Genomic DNA, 20,702 nt, shown 5'->3' with positions numbered 1-20,702 from the left:
CTGGTGTTTTTTGGTGATGTAACAGAAGCCAGAAACATCCAGATTCATTTTTCATTTCTCGTGATGTTGTGAAGGAGTTTTTTCTTTATCATGGAGAGGATAATGTGATAATCCACCACTTTTATCTGGTTTGGACGTCAATAATGTTTGTTGCTGTGAGCTCAACAGTGTGTTCTTCTTTATTCACAATATACCAAATTGTTGTCTGGCCACTCTTGGTGTTTCTGCTGTCTCTCTGATGGATTTGTTGTGTTGTTGGGGCCTGCCTTGTGTCTGTGTCACTTGTGTGGAGATCTCATTGAACCACATGATGCTGGTTCACTGCCACAGCTTTCAAATGCAAATGTCACACTTCAATCAACTCCAGACCTTTAACACTTTAAGAGCATTCATCATATTTGTCTTCATCATTTTCCACCATGGAAGGCCAGCTGATGCTGTTTATGACACACTAACGATAAAAATTACAAAAAAAACATACAAAAATCACTGTCAATTATAATCAAATACACATTTCAAGAATCACACACAATAACAAAGCCAATTGGAGATGACAAATTCATTCAAAATTACAGTTCTTTGAGATTATTACCAAAATTACATAACACTGGGGTCAACACATCATTTTTCTCTCGTGGGAAAATGACTGGAAGCACATCCGGACGCTGACAAAGTAGTGGCCACAGCATGGTCTCCTTTAGTCCTTTTCGAAGTTGCTTGATTTGCCTCATAGTTCGTCCGATAACCTAGAAAGAAAAAAAAACATTGAATAACATTACAGACAAGTTAAGAGTCAAAAATGTTCCAACTGTCTTAAAATGAATACTACCGCATGATGTAGAAGCCTCTCATAAAGCCATCGTCGATTAGCCTTGTTCACTGGAGGTAGGTCCCACGACAAGCACAAATCATTAATGCTCTCCTTCTCATCAGGTGTTAGTCTCCTTCAAGCTGAAAGTCACAAATGTTTTCATAAAATGGTTTAATTTATATTTACTATTAATTAAGCAAATGCTCTCAATTATTAACATTTGCTGCATAACAACAGTAACAGCAGGGCTAAGTCCTGACAAGGGTGGCCCTCCATGAAGAAAGATCATTCTACCAGCCATCAGAAACAGGTCACTATCCACCAGATGTCCAGATGAAGATGGTACGAGATGATCTGGCTCGCCATCAAAAATCCTTGTAATATTAGCATTTCCTGAAAATCAAGATATTTTGTAGTCAGAGACTAAAGGAGAAAAGTTACGCACTGCTGACTCAGAAATTAATGAAGTAAGGGCATACCAAAGTTAAGGTGAAAACCACATTTAAGTTTCTGTGTAGTCATTGAAAATAAAAAACGGTTTACACCTTCTCCAACAGCAGGATCCCCTAGGAAATAAAAAAAAAACGTGTCAATGTGGTTCTTATTTACTTCAGATATTGTTTGCACAAAATACATCAACAATTTAGGAAACCACCTTCAAGCCTGGTTTTCAGAGGACATGCCCATTTCGCATTACATGCTTTGTAAAAAGCAATGAGAGAGCCTTCTTGGTCCGAGATGCTGCTTGTAAGGTCAAGTTGTATGTACATTGGTTTCTCTGATGCTTGAACTTGTATTAATGTTTGCCTGTACATTTCAGCTGCCTTATTGGGGCCTGGTGCAGTTTTCCAACCTACAAACAAAAAGTCTTAAAGTTTTAAAGAGTTAGGGAAAGGTTGACATGAAAATCACAAGACCATTTGACCTGTATGATTTCCAGCATACGATTTTAAGGATTGCCTTTATGAAAACATTATGAAGATCATGGAGAAAGAAAATTGTATGTAATATGCTACAAACCCTTTGCTTCATCAGTAACATCAGACAGTGATGCTGACGAAGTAGATGATAGATTATGGTTGGGTGTAGTGTGGGAAGCTATGCCTGACGGGCCAGCCTCTTCCGCAGTGTCAACATCCACTGTCTCAATTAGAGATGAGCCGGATACTCGGCTGAAACGAGTATCCGGTACGGATAAAGCACTTCTGCCGAGTACGAGTATTATACGAGTAATACGAGTGTGCGGATTAAATGAAAATCATCATTGGGTAGCTGATTGTGTCAGCGTTCTGTGATAGGCTAGTAGTAACAGTGCCCCTCCCCTACACACATACAGATGTATTGTGTTGCTGTGTCCCGCTCTGCTCACTCACACACAGAACAGCTCTCTGTCTCTCTCCCTCAGGCTATGTTTACATTAATGCGTTTATCCTTTAAAACACTTTACTTTTGCTACGTTTACGCCTTTCATTTACACTACACCACCGTTTTCGACCCTCATAAACGGATTTGTTCGCAAACGCTGCAGACCCTGTTTTAGTTTGAGAACTCAGACGTTGCGCTGCAGTGTAAATGAACAATGACAGAGTCTTATGTAAACGAACAGCTGATGTTAATATGACAGCGCATCATTTTAAAAGTACAAATTATTTTATTCAGGTAAATGAAGATTTGCAACGGAGGTTTTGCCAAAAATAGTAATCTGATATAGCGTTTATAATAGCTGGTTGGTAGATGTTTGTTTTAACATGTATCCTTATAGATAATGTCTGTTTTATATTTATGTATTTATATTTAAGTATTGTTAGGTTTGAATATTGTTGTAATGTTGTTGTTGTTTTGTTTAAATTTAGTTTGCTTATTGCAAAAGATAGACTGTAATTTTAAACGCCATATAGGGCGTTCTAAAGGCCAATATGAAGGGAGAATTGTAATGGGTCAGACATTATTTTTTAAGTTTTGTTTGCTACTTTAAAATGAATTTCGTTTCATATAATTTGTCTCTTAATTTTAATCAATGTTTTGTTGATACGTTTTATGAATATAAATTAAAAACAATAAAATCAACGTCATATTAATATTTGATGCTCGTTTAGCTGATTGCGCTTTTTGCAATTTCTGTGTTGCTAGCGGAGGATGTGCACGGACCTCGCATACTTTTTTAAAATTAACGTCATATTAATTTTTATTCATTAGCTGCACACTGAACAGTGACAGGTAAGAGAAGATAAGTATCTGCTGAATTTGCTGCATTTGCTGAAATTTATTTTTGCTTCAAGTTCGCTACTGTTTAGTACTGTTCACATGAATGCTTCCTTTTTAAATCATAAAGACCTTTCTGTTTAGTTATAAAATCAAAATTAACCTATTAATCATATTAATATGTTGTTGTAGGAGGAGCTGAAGACTTTCCCAAACATATTTTTATAGGTTCAAAAATAGTGTCTGTTGTAGTTGCCGGCAAAGGATCCAGGTATGAATTTTTGTCAATATCACATATCCCTAGGCTGCATAAATGCGCAAAGGTAAGCTATTATTAGAGTAATAAGTTATTTTACACTGTTATACGCATGCCTAGTTACGTGATTGGTCATGTTTTATGCGTTTATAGTGTGGATGAAGATTATTTTTAAAATGCCAGTATAAACGGGGATTGTTTTCATTTTAAAATGCCGTTTTAAACGCAAATGCTCTAATGTAAACAAGGCCTGAGTGTCTGACACGTTTTTGCTGTATTTCATAAAAATAAAGGTATTAAGCTAGTGTTATAAATATTACAAATTAATTATTAAAGGGATACTTTACCGATTTAGCATTCAGCTTGTATCTGTAGAAACCCGGCAGTATTACTGAATGACCATGTTTCCCTCCATCATTTCCCCCTGAGAGGAGAGATATCTGCATTTTGGTTCTGCAAAAAAGTCCTCCGATGATGCAAAAATCGTCATATTACATCATCGGAGGACTTTTTTGCAGAACCAAAATGCAGATATCTCTCCTCTCAGGGGGAAATGAAGGAGGGAAACATGGTCATTCAGTAATACTGCCGGGTTTTGAAGTGGTTTGTTTTAATCCGAATATGTGTATCAAATACTTTACCATTATGTTTATATGTTTTTTCTATAATGTTTATATGTTTTTTCTATATGGATATAACCAGTTACTTTACCATTATGTTTTTATGTTTTTCTATATGAAGTTCAGTTATAAGCATCACATAGTGTACCAGTGTGTGTGTATAGAAAATTACCAGAGGGTAAGAACAAAGGACCCACAGTCCTAAAAAAGTGATGCCATATGTTCTCTATATGATATGAACCATATGTTAAACCCTTGGGAATAGGATAGCGTGCGAGCAAGACTTTAAATGCTCTAGCACAGGGGAAAGTTTTTCAGTGAGTCTTGGGGTTTTTGCAGGACTGCTCGGCTTTTGTTACTCTGGTTAATAAAAGTCTATCTTTTGAAAATGAAACCTACTGCTTGAGTATTTTATTCTTAAAGAACCCAAAAGGGAAAACCACAACAGTTTCTACAGATACAAAGCTGAATGCTAAATCGGTGAAGTATCCCTTTAAGCTACACACACACACACTCACCTGGTGTGGAAATAAAAATAAAAAAAATAACACTGATCATAAAAAAATTAAAAGTTAAAAAAGAAAGTTATGTTGTTCATTACATTTTACTTCATAATTACATACCGCAGCACTGCATTGTTTTGATTTCATTGTTGCAAAACTTGTTCTGTAATATAGTTCGTTTGCTATTGTAATCAAAACCATTGATCTGAAGCTCAATCCTGATGCTGTCCTGCACGCACACAGATGATAGAGGGATGTATCAACAATTCTTAGTTAAGGTAATAACATATTTTAATATTGAAAATGAGTAGACTATTCCTTTAACAAAACCATGGTTCATTTCAAAATTCTCTTCCGTGGGGGCATGTCACCGGACCCAGGCAAAATATCCAAATGCAGAATAAATACCAGCATAAATACAGCCACTTTGGAAATAACACTAATCAATATTGGTAGAATGTTAGCAAACCCTTAGTACAAACCTTTCTCCACAAGCACTGGCATGAATCTCGATATAACCAGCAGGGAACATAACTTGGCATATTGGGCACCTTTTACTTGTGGCGGATTGGTCTTCTTTATTGGTAAGATCACTTTTAAAAGATGTTTCAGGGGAAGCTAAAATAAAAACAAAAAAAACTGGTCAAGGGTCAACTCAACAAAAGCGCACAATCAAAACATAAAATAAAAAATCATAGTTAAAGAATAACTACTGTAAAGTTGGTGTTAATGATGCAATTATTAGGGATGAGGGAGTACAGCATGATCTGTATCTGTACTCGGAGTGGGTGTGGCCTAACCCGGAAGTGGGCGTGTGTCTTGAAATGGGCGTGGCTTTCACCGGTATTTTATTTTAAGCATGCAATTAATATATGGGTTGATCAGAAATTTTTATATTTATTGCGGATTAGAAAAATAGCTATTTTAACGTTCAAAAAGTACAATATTTCTGTAAATGTCATGTTTAATTTCTATTATTTTAATGTATAATAATACTTGAAAATATATAAGCAGTGGTTTTATCTTTTTAATATACAGTCATAGTATTGACTTCATTATGTTCTTTGTTATTTAAGTTTTAATGAATTTTCTATTATATGTGGGAAAATATTAATAAGTGAAAGTGATCCCATAACTTTTGAATGGGTAGTCAATTTTACATAAGCTAGTTGGACAGAAAAAAATAATACTGCTCTATGTGTAATTGTATAGCAAGCTACATAATATTATACTTCATTATATACTTCATTATAGCAGTATACATACTTTTATCCTCTGTACATTTCTCCTCATCTTTTCTTAACCTGGGCACTTTGATGGCTCTTTTATTATCTGTAGTTTAAAATGTGTTGCATTACTACCTCCATATGCGGTGTCTCCATTAGATGCTGTAACTTGATGTGAACTAACCCCACAGCAGCTCAATCTTCTCTGAGTAACAGCTGAGTATCCATCCGGAAGTAACAAATCTTCTCTGGACAAACACCACAAAGTCCCGACCAGTTTAACTGATCGCATGGTTACAATGATATGATTGACGTGAGGTTCAGTTGAGGAATTAAAATCCGATCACGCATTCCGTTATCCTCGACCTCACGGAGCGCGCGGTTAATGGCTGCGTAGCAACGGGTGACGCGACCCATGACACGGAGCGCAATTTCCGCTCCCAAGCACTTTGGAAAGTAATGCTTTGACTCGTTTTAACGCGTTGTTTGACGCGACATGTGAACGAACACATAAACGTTTAAATCAAAAATCAAACGAATATAAAACAAAGTGAATAAAAATCTTTCTGCGGGCCAGATTATGTTATATTTTTGAAAGGTGATGCGGGCTGCAGAGAGAGAGAGAGAGAGAGAGAGAGCTGTTCTGTGTGTGAGTGAGCAGAGCATCTGTATGTGTGTAGGGGAGGGGCGCTTTTACTACTAGCCTATCACAGAACGCTGACACAATCAGCTACCCAATGATGATTTTCATTTAATCCGAGCACAGATATTGACACGTATTACTGGTGTAATACTCGTACTCGGCAGAGGTGCTTTATCCGTACCGGATGCTCGTTTCAGCAGAGTGTCCGGCTCATCTCTAGCAATTATAATGAAGTACTAAATGTGATCGTTAAGACTTACAGAAAATCTGAGTACTTGCTTCCAAGCAATCACTTGATTCTTCTTCTGCCTCCTAAACAGAGAATATGAAAAAATATATTAAATAAAAGCGTATATTTTCTATAATAAAAATAATAATAACAAAAACAAAGTTCAAAACAGTTTAATTAACATTTCAAACTTACTTGGTCACTGTCTGGCTTGCTACACGACTACATGCAAAGCTAGAGCTTGTAATAGCAAAGTTTCACCACATGTCTTGCACTGTGATTTTGGGATTTTGCTGAACTCTGGGGCATCAAAAGGAAGTGGTGAAATATCAATTTCATCCTGAAGTGGAACAATGAAAAAGCATATGCCTTCCATTATTAGTTGAGCTCTTAAGTAGCTTTGCTGTGTAGCCCTCTGATTCTGGTGGAATCACTGTCAATTTCCCCTGTCTACTTCCACTTTCAATACATGAATATCATTTGGAATAATGTGCATTGTCTATGTTTTTTAATTCATGCATTAAGATAGCCGCAGTAGTACTGAACTACAAAATTCGCTCCATAGTTGTGGTGTACCTTTCATCCATGGTGTGTAGAAAATGTAAAAAAAATTATTTTCCCCGATTGATATTGGTAGACAGCAGCCAATGATAACCACAATAAAACCATGGTTAATTTTCGTAAGGGATGATAAGGTCATAGATGATCGTTTGATTGATAGCCTGCTGCCTTATTAAAAATTTAGGGTTTGGAGCATGTTAGACCTTTGGATAGAGGAGGTGATAGGATCCGCAGACTTAACCAGCGTGAGACATTCTGGATCCATCAGTTGGATGCACTACGTTATCCAGGTCTCAATGATGACATAGAGTTTAAGTGTTTTTTATGATGTGTTTTCTATGTTCTTATGATGACTACGCTTTGCATTTTTTGTTCTTTATTATTTCATATGTTACTTATGTTTTCATCTTAAGATAACTCATATTTTTGTTGTATTGGTAATTTTCATTTCTTGATGTGTTTGGTTTGAGTTTGGTCTCCTAATTCTTTACACCTGATTACCTTATTAGGTCTAATTGATTGTTTGTAGTATGATTTGTTTATTGAATGGCTTCTAACGAGGGGCGTGGTTTTAACTTATAAATTGCTGACATTCTCAGTGTGTGTGTTGCTTTGCCTTGAAGAAGACCACTTGCTGGTCGAAACATGTTGGCGTTTGGATTTTATAGAATGTAAGCCACACTTAATAAAGGCTTTTTATTTATTCCTTCTCCTTTTGGTATTTTCTGATTGAGTGCCTGGGACTTGTGTTTTTTGTCCTTGGATTTTTCCCTACCCCAAGAGCACCTATCACACAAATATTCTACCTGAGCGCCGGGTTAAACAGTTTCATAGTTCATTGATTTGGGACAGATTGGGGAACTGTCCTCAACTTAGGCTTTGCTCCGCTAGAGACTAGCGTTTGGTGAGTTTTTTACCATGGAGATACACTCTTTTTCTACGGATGAAGGAAGAAATATTGTTACAGACTCTTTACTCAGTCATATTGAGAATGTTTCGAGCACTGACTGTTCAACTAAGAAACATGAACTACGCAAACTTTTAGAGAAAGATATGAAGCTCAAATGGCATGTAGTCTCACTCTCAGATTATTGGAGAGAAGGGCGCATCCCTCGCGGGCTACGCTTGTCTAAATTCCCCTCCACTTACACAGAGGATGCAGTTTTTAAATCGAAATGGGAATCTATCTTAAATAAATGTTCAATGGACTTGATGTTACTACTCATACAAGAGGGCAAAAAAGAGAGGGAGCTTATTCAGTCCCACATTAGAGACATTGAGGCTTCCTTACCCACCCTTTTGGAGCCACAGGTTCAGCAAGCAATTAAAGAAGATATACTCAAACTTGAGACGACCATCAAGGAGATGAAGGTACGTAAGTTCAAACGTGATGCGGAGGACTACCAGAGAGGACAGGTTTATCGTTGGCACCAACCACGCCTGTTTCGGGATCACCGTCATCCCTACCGACAACCAGACCGTCGATCACGCCCTCGCCCACATAAGGTGTCCTTTAACCTTACATCCAGTGAAGATGAGGGTCGTTCCCAAGGATCTGAGTCTGACCATTTTTTGGAGGACGATTGGCCGCGGCTCCAGACCAATCATCGAGGTCCAAGAGGACGCGCCGTGGCCACCGAGGGAGAGGAGCGACCTCGACCACCAGCACTGAGACCGTTATCGAGGAAGAAATATCCTCGGTAATCAACCTTTCTGATACACCTTTGTCCAACGAGCAACGGTCTGTACTGTCTAAGGGTATGTCCTTTGCACCCACTCATACCTCCAGTCTGTTTAACACTAGAGTGGATTTATTCCGCTTCTACCGCAATTTACATCTAAAGGTGTTTTATCACAAGTCTGGACACAAGTCTGCTTATTCTACAACGAATTTTAATTCTGACATTGTTCCAGATAGTACACCTGATAATTCAAGACTTTCAGATGGCACTTTTAGTACCGACTCTCATTCTTTGTTTAGACACAAATCCTTATTTACACCTGTGGTATCGAATCCTTCTCTTGTCGCTTTCTGCAAGAAAGTTGATTTTGATGTGCAGAATCTCTTTGATGCTCGATCTAAACCCATACATAAATCTAATTTGACGATAGGTGAACGTAAGGCTCTTAAGGAGCTTTCTATGATGGATGATATAATCATTCGCCCTGCTGATAAGGGTGGGGCTGTTGTGGTTTTGTCCAAAGATATGTATATCCTAGAGGCTAATAGACAACTAAACTCAGCAAAAAAAGAAACGTCCCTTTTTCAGGACTGTGTATTTCAACGATAATGTTGTAAAAATCCAAATAACTATACAGATCTTCATAGTAAAAGGTTTAAACATTGTTTTCCATGCATGTGCAATTAACCATAATCATTTAATTAACATGCACTTGTGGAATGGTCGTTAAGACCTTAACAGCTTACAGAGAGTAGGCATTTAAGGTCACAGTTCTAAAAACGCAGGACACTAAAGAGACTTGTCTACCAACTGTAAAAAACAACCAAAGAAAGATGCCTAGGGTCCCTGCTCATCTGCGTGAATGTGCATTAGGCATGCTGGAGGGAGGCATGATACTGCTGATGTGGCTAAGGCAATAAATTGCCATGTCCACACTGTGAGATGCCTAAGACAGCGCTACAAGGACAGCTGATCATCCTCGCAGTGGAACACCACGTGTAACAACACCTGCACAGGATCGGTTCATCCGAATATCACACCTGCGTGACAGGTACAGGATGGCCCAACAATTGCCCGAGTCACACCAGGAACACACAATCCCTCCATCAGTGCTCAGACTGTCAGCATCAGGCTGAGAGAGGCTGGACTGAGGGCTTGTAGGCCTGTTGTAAGGCAGATCCTTACCAGAAATCACCAGCAACAACGCCGCCTATGGGCACAAACCCACCTTCGCTGGACCAGACAGGAGTGGCAATAAGTGCTCTTCACTGATCAGTCACGGTTTTGTCTCACCAGGGATGATGGACGGATTCGTCTTTATCGTTAAAGGAAAAAGCGTTACACCGAGGCCTGTACCCTGGAGCGGGATCGATTTGGAGGTGGGGGGTCCGTCAAGGTCCGGAGCGGTATATCACATCACCATCGGACTGAGCTTGTTGTCATTGCAGGCAATTTCAATGCCTTGCGGTACAGGAAGACATCCTCTCCCTCATGTGGTACCCTTTATGCATGCTCATATGGACATGATCCTCCAGCAGGACAATGCCACCAGCCATACTGCTCGTTCTGTGCATGACAGCAATGTTTGTGTTCTGCCATGGCCAGCAAAGAGCCCGGATCTTAATCCCATTGAGCAGGTCTGGGACCTCTTGGATCGCAGGGTGGGGGCTAGGGCCATTCCCCCCAGAAATGTCCAGGAACTTGCAAGGGTCTTGGTGGAAGAGTGGGGTAACATCTCACAGCAGGAACTGACAAATCTGGTCCAGTCCATAAGGAGGAGATGCACTGCAGTACTTCAAGCCACACCAGAAACTGACTGATACTTTTGATTTTGAGCCTCCATTCATTCAGGGACACATTATTCAATTTCTGTTAGTCACATGTCTGTGAAACATTTTTAGTTTATGTCTTATGGTGTTGACTCTTTTAGTGTTCATACAAATATTTATACACATTAAGTTTACTGAAAGTAAAAACAGTTGAAAGTCAGGGGGCGTTTCTTTTTTTGCTGAGTTTAGAAACCAAACACTATGAAAGAATTAGCATTAATCCTTTGTCTGACTTAACTTGTACTTTTCATAACATTCTTACCCATGCCAAAAATATGAATTGGATTACTGAGAGTGAAATGAAATATATGACAGTTGAACACCCTGTCTTGGCTACATTTTATTTACTACCTAAGGTACACAAACCTCCTTTTGATAACCCCCCTGGACGACCCATTATTTCGGGTAATGGTACACTTACTGAACCAGCATCTAAGTTTGTTGATTTTTTCATTAAGCCCTTTGTTAAGACTCTCCCCTCTTTTATTGAGGATACTGTTGATGTCTTAAATAGTTTGTCTAATTTGGGTAATGTTGGGTCTCAATATTTAATCACTATGGATGTTGAATCTTTATGTACCAACATTGACAATGAGGAGGGATTGTACGCCTTAAAACACTTTATTTCCGATAGAAATGACTCCAGACCTCCTTCTCATTTCATTGTACAACTTACTGAGTTTATCATTCATAATAATATTTTTGTATTTACTGACAAATTGTACAAACAGAAAATTGGGGTCCCAATGGGCTGTTGTTTCTCACCTAATTATGCTTGCCTAAATTTGTGGTTATGGGAGAAGCTATATGTCCTTAACTCAGTTAATCCTTTTCATCATTGTATAACATGGTATGGTCGTTACATTGATGACTTATTATTTATTTTCAAGGGTACTGAGACTCAGGTACTGGAGTTTCACCAATATCTTAATTCTATCAATAGGAATATTAAGTTATCTATTGAATATTCTAAAAACAGCATTGATTTTTTGGATCTAACCATCTCTATTGACTCAGAAGGGAAGTTACACACTACGATCTTTAGAAAGAAGACCTCTAGAAACACTATTCTTAGAGCTGATTCTTTTCATCCTCCACATCTCATAGATAATGTACCATTTGGCCAATTCCAGCGGTTACGCCGCATATGTGATGACAATGATGATTTTGAAAAACAGGCAGACAATATGTCAGAACATTTTATTAAAAGAGCCTACAAACCAGACATCGTCGCTAATGCACGTTCCAGAGCCCAATCCTTGAATCGTTCGGATACCTTGATTAAGAAGGGACGTAAGACAGATACTCAATTACGCCCCTTTTTTGTTACACAATATAGTATGGTGGCTAGACAGATTAAACGGATTATTCAGGAGAACTGGGCCATTATTAACTCTGATCCTGTCCTCCAACAGGTCTTTCCTCAACCTCCTTTGGTTTCTTACAGAAGGTCCCCGACTCTTCGTGATAAGTTGGTACATAGTTATCTTCCTCCTGAGAAGAAGACAAATTGGCTTAAGAGACCAATTGGGCTATACCGATGCATGAACTGCCCCCATTGTAGTAATGTCATTCCTTCCAAAACCTTTGTGGATTTTAAATCCAACAAAACATTTAAAATAAGAGATTTTATAAACTGCAATACTACATTTGTTGTTTACCGCTTATCGTGCCCATGTAAGGATGTGTTTTATGTAGGCCGTACTAAGAGGCGTCTGCGTGATCGTTTGGCGGAGCATAAGTATGCTATTCGTACCAGTAACCCAGATTATCAGATGGCCCAACATTTTTTACATATGCATAACAAGAATGATTCCTTATTAAAAATTGAGGTTTTGGAGCATGTTAGACCTTTGGATAGAGGAGGTGATAGGATCCGCAGACTTAACCAGCGTGAGACATTCTGGATCCATCAGTTGGATGCACTACGTTATCCAGGTCTCAATTATGACATAAAGTTTAAGTGTTTTTTATGATGTGTTTTCTATGTTCTTATGATGACTACGCTTTGCATTTTTTGTTCTTTATTATTTCATATGTTACTTATGTTTTCATCTTAAGATAACTCATATTTTTGTTGTATTGGTAATTTTCATTTCTTGATGTGTTTGGTTTGAGTGTGGTCTCCTAATTCTTTACACCTGATTACCTTATTAGGTCTAATTGATTGTTTCTAGTATGATTCGTTTATTGAATGGCTTCTAACGAGGGGCGTGGTTTTAACTTATAAATTGCTGACATTCTCAGTGTGTGTGTTGCTTTGCCTTGAAGAAGACCACTTGCTGGTCGAAACATGTTGGCGTTTGGATTTTATAGAATGTAAGCCACACTTAATAAAGGCTTTTTATTTATTCCTTCTCCTTTTGGTATTTTCTGATTGAGTGCCTGGGACTTGTGTTTTTTGTCTTTTACAAAATTATTGCAACAAAAAAATCTGTTTAAATGGCAGATAGAAACGGATCCCTGTTGTAGGTTCTGTGGGGAGGAAGAGGAGGACCTGATGCATTTGTTTTACTTTTGCCCATATGTGGCTAAGTTCTGGGCCAGTATACAATTATGGTTAGGGTCTATGGATGTTGTTTTGTGAATTTCACCTCAGAATATTTTGTTATGTGTCTTTGAGGGTAAAAACATACTTTTTTTGAATATGATTATTTTGATGGGGAAAATTTTTATTTTTAAAGCAAAAACTATATCAAATTTATGTATAAAACACTTTAAGAATAGAGTTTATTATCAATATATGTTAGAGACGCTTATAGCGACAAATAATGATAGAATAACTGAGCATGATAAGAAATGGAATGTCTGCTTACCAGAATTAGTAATATAAATATTAGGCGTGTTTCCCTAAAGAAGTGTCCTGTGTTTGGTTAAATGGTTTTTTTTAATTGTATTGCTTTTTTGTTTACTGGTTTTTGATTAGTATTGTGGATATTTGTACGTGTGTATATCTGTGTATGTATGTGTATGCATGTACATGGGTATGTACATGTTAATATATAAATATGTATATTTATGGAGGTGTATGTAGGTATTTAATATTATTAATTTTATTTGATTTATGTTTCTTTATGAGTTTTTTTGTTTTGTTTTTTGTTGTTTTTTGTTGTTATAATACCATGAATGTATGGATGATGTGTAGTGATTGTTTTGAATGTATGAGGGAGGATTGGGGTGGATGTGTGTACTAATGTTGTTGTTATTCTCTTTAAATAAAAAAAAATAAAAAAACCCTAATGTTAATGTGAGCGTTCATTTGTACAGTAACGCACAACCACAAACGTAATATACAGTACAACACACAACAGCCAATCGCGTATACCATAATCGTTTTATTTTTTTACCTCACGAAACCAGTAATACCCGGCATGACTAAGCCTGATGTGAAAGTTTACCTAACCTTAATGTTAATGTGAGCATTCATTTGTACAGTAACACACAACCACAAACGTAATATACAACACACAACAACCAATCACGTATACCATAATCGTTTTATTTTTTACCTCATGACTTAGCCTGATGTGAAAGTTTACCTAACCCTAACGTAATGTTAATGTGAGCGTTCATTTGTACAGTAACACACAACCACAAACATAATATATAACATATATCAACCAAATCACGTATACCACAATCATTTGATTTTTTTACCTCATGAAACCAGTAATACCCAGCATGACTTAGCCTGATGTAAATGTTTACTTAACCCTAACGTTAATGTGAGCTTTCATTTGTACAGTAACACACAACCACATACGTAATATACAACACACAACAACCAATCACGTATACCATAATCGTTTTATTTTTTACCTCATGAAACCAGTAATGCCCGGCATGACTTAGCCAGATGTGAACGTTTACTTAACCCTAACGTTAATGTTAAAATGAGCATTCATTTGTAACACACAACCAGAGGTGGAAAGAGTAATAAAATATTGTACTCGAGTAAAAGTAAAGTTTCTTTAATAATATTTTACTTAAGTAAAAGTAAAGTTACTGGTCTAAAAATCTACTCAAGTAAAAGTAAGTCATTTTAACTTTACTCAGAGTAAAAGTTACTTTTTTACAGCGGGGTGAGGTGGGTGATTCTAGTATAGCTCAAAAAGGACATGGGAATATAAATCTCAGGAACACCTTTAACTTTTACCTTTTACATTTACAGTGCAATAACAAAAAGTAAATAAAATAAAAAGCATTTTTATAACTAAGAAACATTTATTGTTTTGTGTATAACTTTTGAGGCAAAAATATGAGGTCAGCAGCTGGTAAATACAATAGCTATAGTAAAGTTGTAATTGATTTACTGCTGGTAATAATATATTATTTTATTTAACATCATAGGTACTTATTCTTCTCTCTCTTTCGCTCTATGCAATGCCTAATGACCCTGCGCATTCTGATGTTAGTCGTTTGATATCACGCGAAGTTGCTAGACCTCGAAAGATAATGCACACATTTGATGCGTGTAAAAACCCAGTCGGCAGTTCCGTACTCATGAGCGTGAAGCATACCTTCGATTGGAATGGAACACTCGCTTTGCGTCAGTACACACACACCAACGGGAACACAGGCACGGAGTAGAGTGAGACCTTCAGCCTATGTGTGCCTGGTATCATTAAATCACATGAACATGCTTGCCAGTGTCGGCGCCACGAGCGGGCCCTAGGGGGCATGGCCCGGCCACTTGAGTCACTGTGGCCCCTTACTTCTCAAAATAATAATGAACTTAATAATTAAAAAAATGTGCTGCAAATACATTTGGTTATACTATGAATACTGTATAAAATTCGGAGTATAATTAATACAAAATAATAATTAAAATACTAACCCACAATGTTTAAGAATGTGGGGCTTGTAGTGCAGACCGTGCTGAACTCTGGGTAATGTAGTCAAGGAGCGCTGTGTTCGCATGTGCGTTGTTAATAGTGATACACAGAAGGAAATACGAGCTGTTTTCATGTTTATCTCAAGTTTATTTGCAAGTTTTGCCCTGCCACCCGGGTGTTCAGATGTTGTAAACCTGATAAGAAAGCGATGGAGACTGTTTCGTTGGAAATAAAATGTGCTTCGGAACCACAGTGGCTGCTCCTCACTGCGTGTAAACAAACCCGAGTGAACTGTTACAACTACCGTCACGATAGCCGAGGCGGATGATAAAAAGGTAACAAATGCTAACATAGTCAGCCAGTTACATACACGCAGCCACTACATTTGAACAACACAAATTCTTAAAGGTATCCCCAGTGTTTTGTCTGCACTGAAAGTTACTGTCACGTTCGGGGGCTCAATTGCCAACTCATTTTCTGTCTAAATAATGTATAATACTTGTAAGTCTTGGCATTTGATCAAGACGAAGAAATTTCGCGACAAATAAAAGGACCTTCTTAAAAAGTTTTCTCGTCGCCTGCAGCTCTTCTAAAGGTAAACGCATAGTTCATTCTGGTGTTAGATATGTCAGTAACATTGTTTTCTTTTGCTGTTATTTGGTTATGTACCTGTCTTTATTATTTGCGTGAGTTATCCAGTCTTGCACTTTCACGTCATTATAAGTTATGGTTTTACTATGGTGAGGGATTTATTTGCGACAACAACTTGGCTGGCTGTATCAATCCTGCTAATTTCACGGCTAGTTGCTATATGAGTAAATATATAGACATAACATTTTGATTTGATGTCTTTTATTAGCTTATTTTTAAGAAATGCAAACCTTCTGGCAAAACGTTTCCAGACGCGTTAAAACAAGTTAAAAGTCAAAAGAGGAACATTCGGTTTAATCATTGTAAATACAATCTCATATACGTTATTAATTATGCATATTTATTCTGTATTAATTCGTAGGTATTAAACTGTCCCTGTTAACGTGACTCGCTCGCACTCGCGTCCGGGTGAGGCTGTGTTTCAGGCGGTTGTTCAAGGAATAAAATGTTGCGACTGGCCAGTGGCCAATCAGTACCAAGCATTTTACAGTGCCATGTAGTAATAATAATAATAAAATAATAAGATGAACCAGGTGCCCCACCAGTAAAATAGGAGGCCCCCTCATTCTGTATTCTCTGGCGCCGACACTGATGCTTGCGCAGGTTTGATGTCGAGTTATTTAAGATCCAAAGTGGTCGCTTAAATATGGCCAGGGGTTTCTTTCATAAGATTTGAAATAAGTGTCTGCATCAGCTGCCGGTGTAGCAGCCGATTCTGTTCCCCTCGGAATTTCTGTTCCCCTTTACGCAATCATACTACTTCTCGTGCGTAGTTACCGAGTTACCATACGTACCTCCGAACTAACTTAAATACGAAAACAGCTGGATGTACGGGAAGAAAATTGGTTCAAAAAGTACTGCATTTTTCCGAAACGTGAAAATGCTTATAGACTTGAGATTTCCCGTCTTTCAATCTAAACTGCCTTGTTTCTTTTAAACTTTAAACATTGTTTAAAATGCACTGTTTCTTATTGCTTTTATTTTAACAAAATCTGTAGGGCGCGTCTATTTGTACCAATGACGGTCACAGTTTTTTTTATTTTATGAAAGAGAGCGCTTGTCTTCACAATTAGTTTACAGAGCACTTACTAAAATAACAACTTTTATAACCACATAAAGCCAGTGTTTTTGGTTCAGTAACATGGCCTTATACCTTATAAAAATTAAGCCCAAGTAACAATGTTTTTTTTTTTATTGGTTACTATGTTTTTTGAACTGTAGTAAAACCATGGTTAATTTTGGTAAGAGATCACAATATAACTACACAAACAATTGTTTATTTGTAGTAAAACAATGCTTTTCGTGTGGTTGATTCAATTATTTACCCAAAGTGAAAAATGATGGAAGAAATGAACTGTACAGAAACAAGGTAATAGTGTCATGTAATTTATTGTGTTCACAAGAAAAACATATGTAAACATGGAAAGCATGGAACCATTGTCCACAGCCATCACAGAAAATCTGTTAAACAAAAATGTAAGACTAAAAATATATATTTTTAAAGCAACATTTAAAGCATTTATATTGACTTGACTGCACCCTACACAAACCAGAACTGTTCAGCCAGGGGGCTTGCCCCCTTTTCTCTGCTGACTCCTTATATTCTTTCGCAGCACCTTCTGGCCTAGAGAGAAATGTGCTTGATTTGGCACTCTCTGTCTCCTGTCCTGTTTCTTTTTAACATTCTCCTTGACAATGTGGTCCATGGTGTCCTTAAGAGAAATGGCCTGTGACACATTGTCCTCTGCCAACACAGATTCCACTGTGCTGTTGACCTTAAAAAAAAAAAAATTAAATAACAACATCAATTTGTAATAGACAATACAAATGTATGGATCAATGTAAATAACAACATACCTCATATGTCTCAGGCACCTCACAAGGATATCTAGCCTCTCTTCCAAACATTAGGAAAAAGAGTGAGAACCTAGTTGTCAGCTGTCAGCTGTCTTCATTACTGTTGTCATTACTGCATCCAGGTACTAATCCCATTTTTCAGGTCTGGAATTCACTCGTTTGCAGAACACCTTGATTCTTTCAATTCTTCCCTTCCACATCTCTGTAATGGCAAATGTGTCCATATGGTATGCCTTCTCTGTTGAGATTAAGTTGTGCTGCCTCACAACCAGGGACAGATATGAATTTATAACCTTTAAAAAACAACAGCAATTATACATTGAAACATCTTCATATAGCAGATTCTCTTATGAGAAATAAAATGCGCACTTCACTCTCCAACTTCTTCCCAGGGCCAATCTGCAAGTCTTTGTAGAAGACTTTATATGGTCCCACTTTCGCCAGCAGTACATAACTGTCATTTCCAGCCCATGCACTATTAATACCTACAGAGGATAAGCAAAAATAACAGTTCACCAACCACCTCACTTAAATGTTACATTTCAGACTAATATTAATATTGTGTGATGTGACTTTACATCAGCACTTACAATGCACTGCATCTGTGTGGTCATCTGGTACCAATGTTGCCACAGCAGTAGTATGGGACACAGGAGAGCACAGGCGTTGCATTGACAAATCAATTGGTGATGGGATTAAGAGTGAGGATGGAGAAGAGGGTGGATGCTGATTGTGCTGCGACATTGTAAGGTATACAGGAAGGATTGAAGGGGATGGTCCAGTTTCACCAGTCATGTCTATATGTGGTCTTTTGCACTGTGGTCCTTGTAGTCTATGGGGTATGCGTGGTGTGTCATCAATGAAGAGTTTTAGATGGTCGGTACTGATTTTGGGATGCATCACTCCATGTTTATCCATTAGGTCAGCACTTTTATCTTGAATGTGCACAATTGTATAAGGGCCCAACCAGCTTCTTTCAAGCTTGCCCCCTTTTCTCTGCTGGCTCCTTATATTCTTTCGCAGCACCTTCTGGCCTACAGAGAATGGTGCTTGGTTTGACACTTTCTGTCTCCTGTCCTGTTTCTTTTTAACATTCTCCTTGACAATGTGGTCCATGGTGTCAATGTGGTCCATGGTGTCCTTTAGAGAAATGGCCTGTGAAACATTGTCCTCTGCCAACACAGATTCCACTGTGCTGTTGACCTTAAAAAAAAAAAAATTTAAATTAAATAACAACATCAATTTGTAATAGACAATACAAATGTATGGATCAATGTAAATAACAACATACCTCATATGTCTCAGGCACCACAAGGATATCTAGCCTCTCTGCCAAACATTAGGAAAAAGGGTGAGAACCTAGTTGTCAGCTGTGTCTTGGTTCGAAGACCAAACATTACTGCATCTAGGTACTCATCCCATTTTTCAGGTCTGGAATTCACTAGTTTGCATAGTGCTCTATAGTCAGAACCCAAAGGAGTCAAGAGTTAGAAGAAACCAAAAGCAAAGACAAGTTTGCATTACAACACAAAATGTTATTGAAGATTCACCTCGGAATGGTTCCATTCAACTTTTCCACAAGCCCATTTGTTTGTGGATGGTATGGGGCACAGAGGCTTCTCTCCACATTGAGAAAGCCACAGAGTTGTTCATTGATCTGTTTGAAAACAATTAGTTATATGAATGTACAAAGAACCATACTTTATGCAATTGAAACACCTACAAATATTATGCAAATATTATATAAATATTATAGAAAAATAGGGCATGTAACTAATACCAACCTGATTCACAAACTCAGTGCCTTGGTCAGTGAGAATTCTCTTCGGTGCCCCAAACCTGTAAAAAAATTAATGATGCAGCACGACACAACTACTGCTGATTTGTTGGGTATAGCGTAGGCCTCGGACCACTTTGTGTAGTAATCTATGATTACACAAATGTACTCGTTCCCCTGCCTGGTCTTGGTAACTTTGCCCACTAAATCCATGCCCAGAAGTTCCAGGGGTTTTTCCACCTTAAATTAAAATAGTAAAGTAAATGCATTTTTAATCTCACGAATTACCTGACTGTAGGCCTGCCAAACTCGACTCCTTTTAAAGATATATTTTGTAGGCCACAATTTGTTAAAATTTGTGTCAATGTTAGTATGTTAACAAAAATATTAAAATAGAAAAAGGAAGACAGAGATTTCAGAATTGCACAGTAAAGATTACAATCAAGAATATGTAAAACTTAAGGAATTATAGACTTAGAAAAATTCAATAGGAAATGCTTTATAACAGCAATTTTGAATAAATCAACTACAAAAACTCTAGATCTATTATGAAGGCATCAAAGAGTCTAGCTTAAGATGTACAAGTGAGAAGAGAAATGGTATAAGAAGACTATAATCAAATCATAGCAACATATACAATGAAGATATTTGAAAATCAAACAATATCGTTTGGAGAATTATTTTGGATTAAAAAAAAGAAGAAAATGTTTGACCTCGTTATCATTAGGAGGGAGGGAAACGGTACTAAAAAAAATCACTACAATAGAAGGGAATTTAAAATCCTCATTAAAGGATGAACAAAACAATTAATCATAAAAGTATATGTAGATTCTGTCGATCAACCAAATGGGTGCCAAATTAGATTAAGGTATGGGATTAAGCTAAATAAGGAATTTAATAAAGTTTTGTCAGAATAAAAATACAAAATAAATAAATTATGTACAGTACTACAATCAAAAGTAGATTATTAAGGTTACCATTAAGGCATTAATATCCTTAGGGGAACAACTATGCAACCAA

The 20,702-nt window shown here is 37.4% G+C and overlaps 1 protein-coding gene, 1 long non-coding RNA gene and 1 pseudogene across 2 annotated transcripts; 1 reads left to right on the top strand and 2 right to left on the bottom strand.

Moving 5' to 3' along the window:
• Positions 1–1,055: 1,055 nt before the first annotated feature.
• LOC141362056 (uncharacterized) lies at positions 1,056–1,605 on the bottom strand. Its single transcript, XR_012368032.1, has 3 exons — positions 1,467–1,605; positions 1,291–1,377; positions 1,056–1,204 (listed from the first exon to the last, which is right to left on the bottom strand). It is a non-coding gene; the product is annotated as an uncharacterized lncRNA (long non-coding RNA).
• Positions 1,606–9,307: 7,702 nt separating this feature from the next.
• On the top strand, positions 9,308–10,747 carry LOC141362181 (uncharacterized; annotated as a pseudogene).
• Positions 10,748–18,030: 7,283 nt separating this feature from the next.
• Positions 18,031–19,905, bottom strand: LOC129426027 (uncharacterized). Its single transcript, XM_055182135.2, has 6 exons — positions 19,690–19,905; positions 19,456–19,562; positions 19,197–19,363; positions 18,496–19,108; positions 18,275–18,390; positions 18,031–18,198 (listed from the first exon to the last, which is right to left on the bottom strand). Exons 4-6 carry the CDS (start codon positions 19,037–19,039, stop codon positions 18,031–18,033), a joined length of 828 nt encoding a protein of 275 aa, XP_055038110.2. The 5' UTR covers positions 19,040–19,108; positions 19,197–19,363; positions 19,456–19,562; positions 19,690–19,905.
• Positions 19,906–20,702: the final 797 nt, after the last annotated feature.

This window comes from Misgurnus anguillicaudatus, chromosome 25 (genome assembly GCF_027580225.2).
Source record: "Misgurnus anguillicaudatus chromosome 25, ASM2758022v2, whole genome shotgun sequence".
Classification (NCBI taxonomy): domain Eukaryota; kingdom Metazoa; phylum Chordata; class Actinopteri; order Cypriniformes; family Cobitidae; genus Misgurnus; species Misgurnus anguillicaudatus.
The sequence above is the reverse complement of the archived record's forward strand: the minus strand, read 5'-3'. Positions and strand labels throughout refer to the sequence as shown.

Coding starts and splice junctions, on each gene's coding strand:
- LOC129426027 (XM_055182135.2), bottom strand. CDS start 19,039: ATGGACCACATTGACACCATGGACCACATTGTCAAGGAGAATGTTAAA. Junction 18,391..18,495: donor CCACACAGATGCAGTGCATT/GTAAGTGCTGAT, acceptor TATCCTCTGTAG/GTATTAATAGTGCATGGGCT. Junction 18,199..18,274: donor GGAAGAAGTTGGAGAGTGAA/GTGCGCATTTTA, acceptor TGTTTTTTAAAG/GTTATAAATTCATATCTGTC.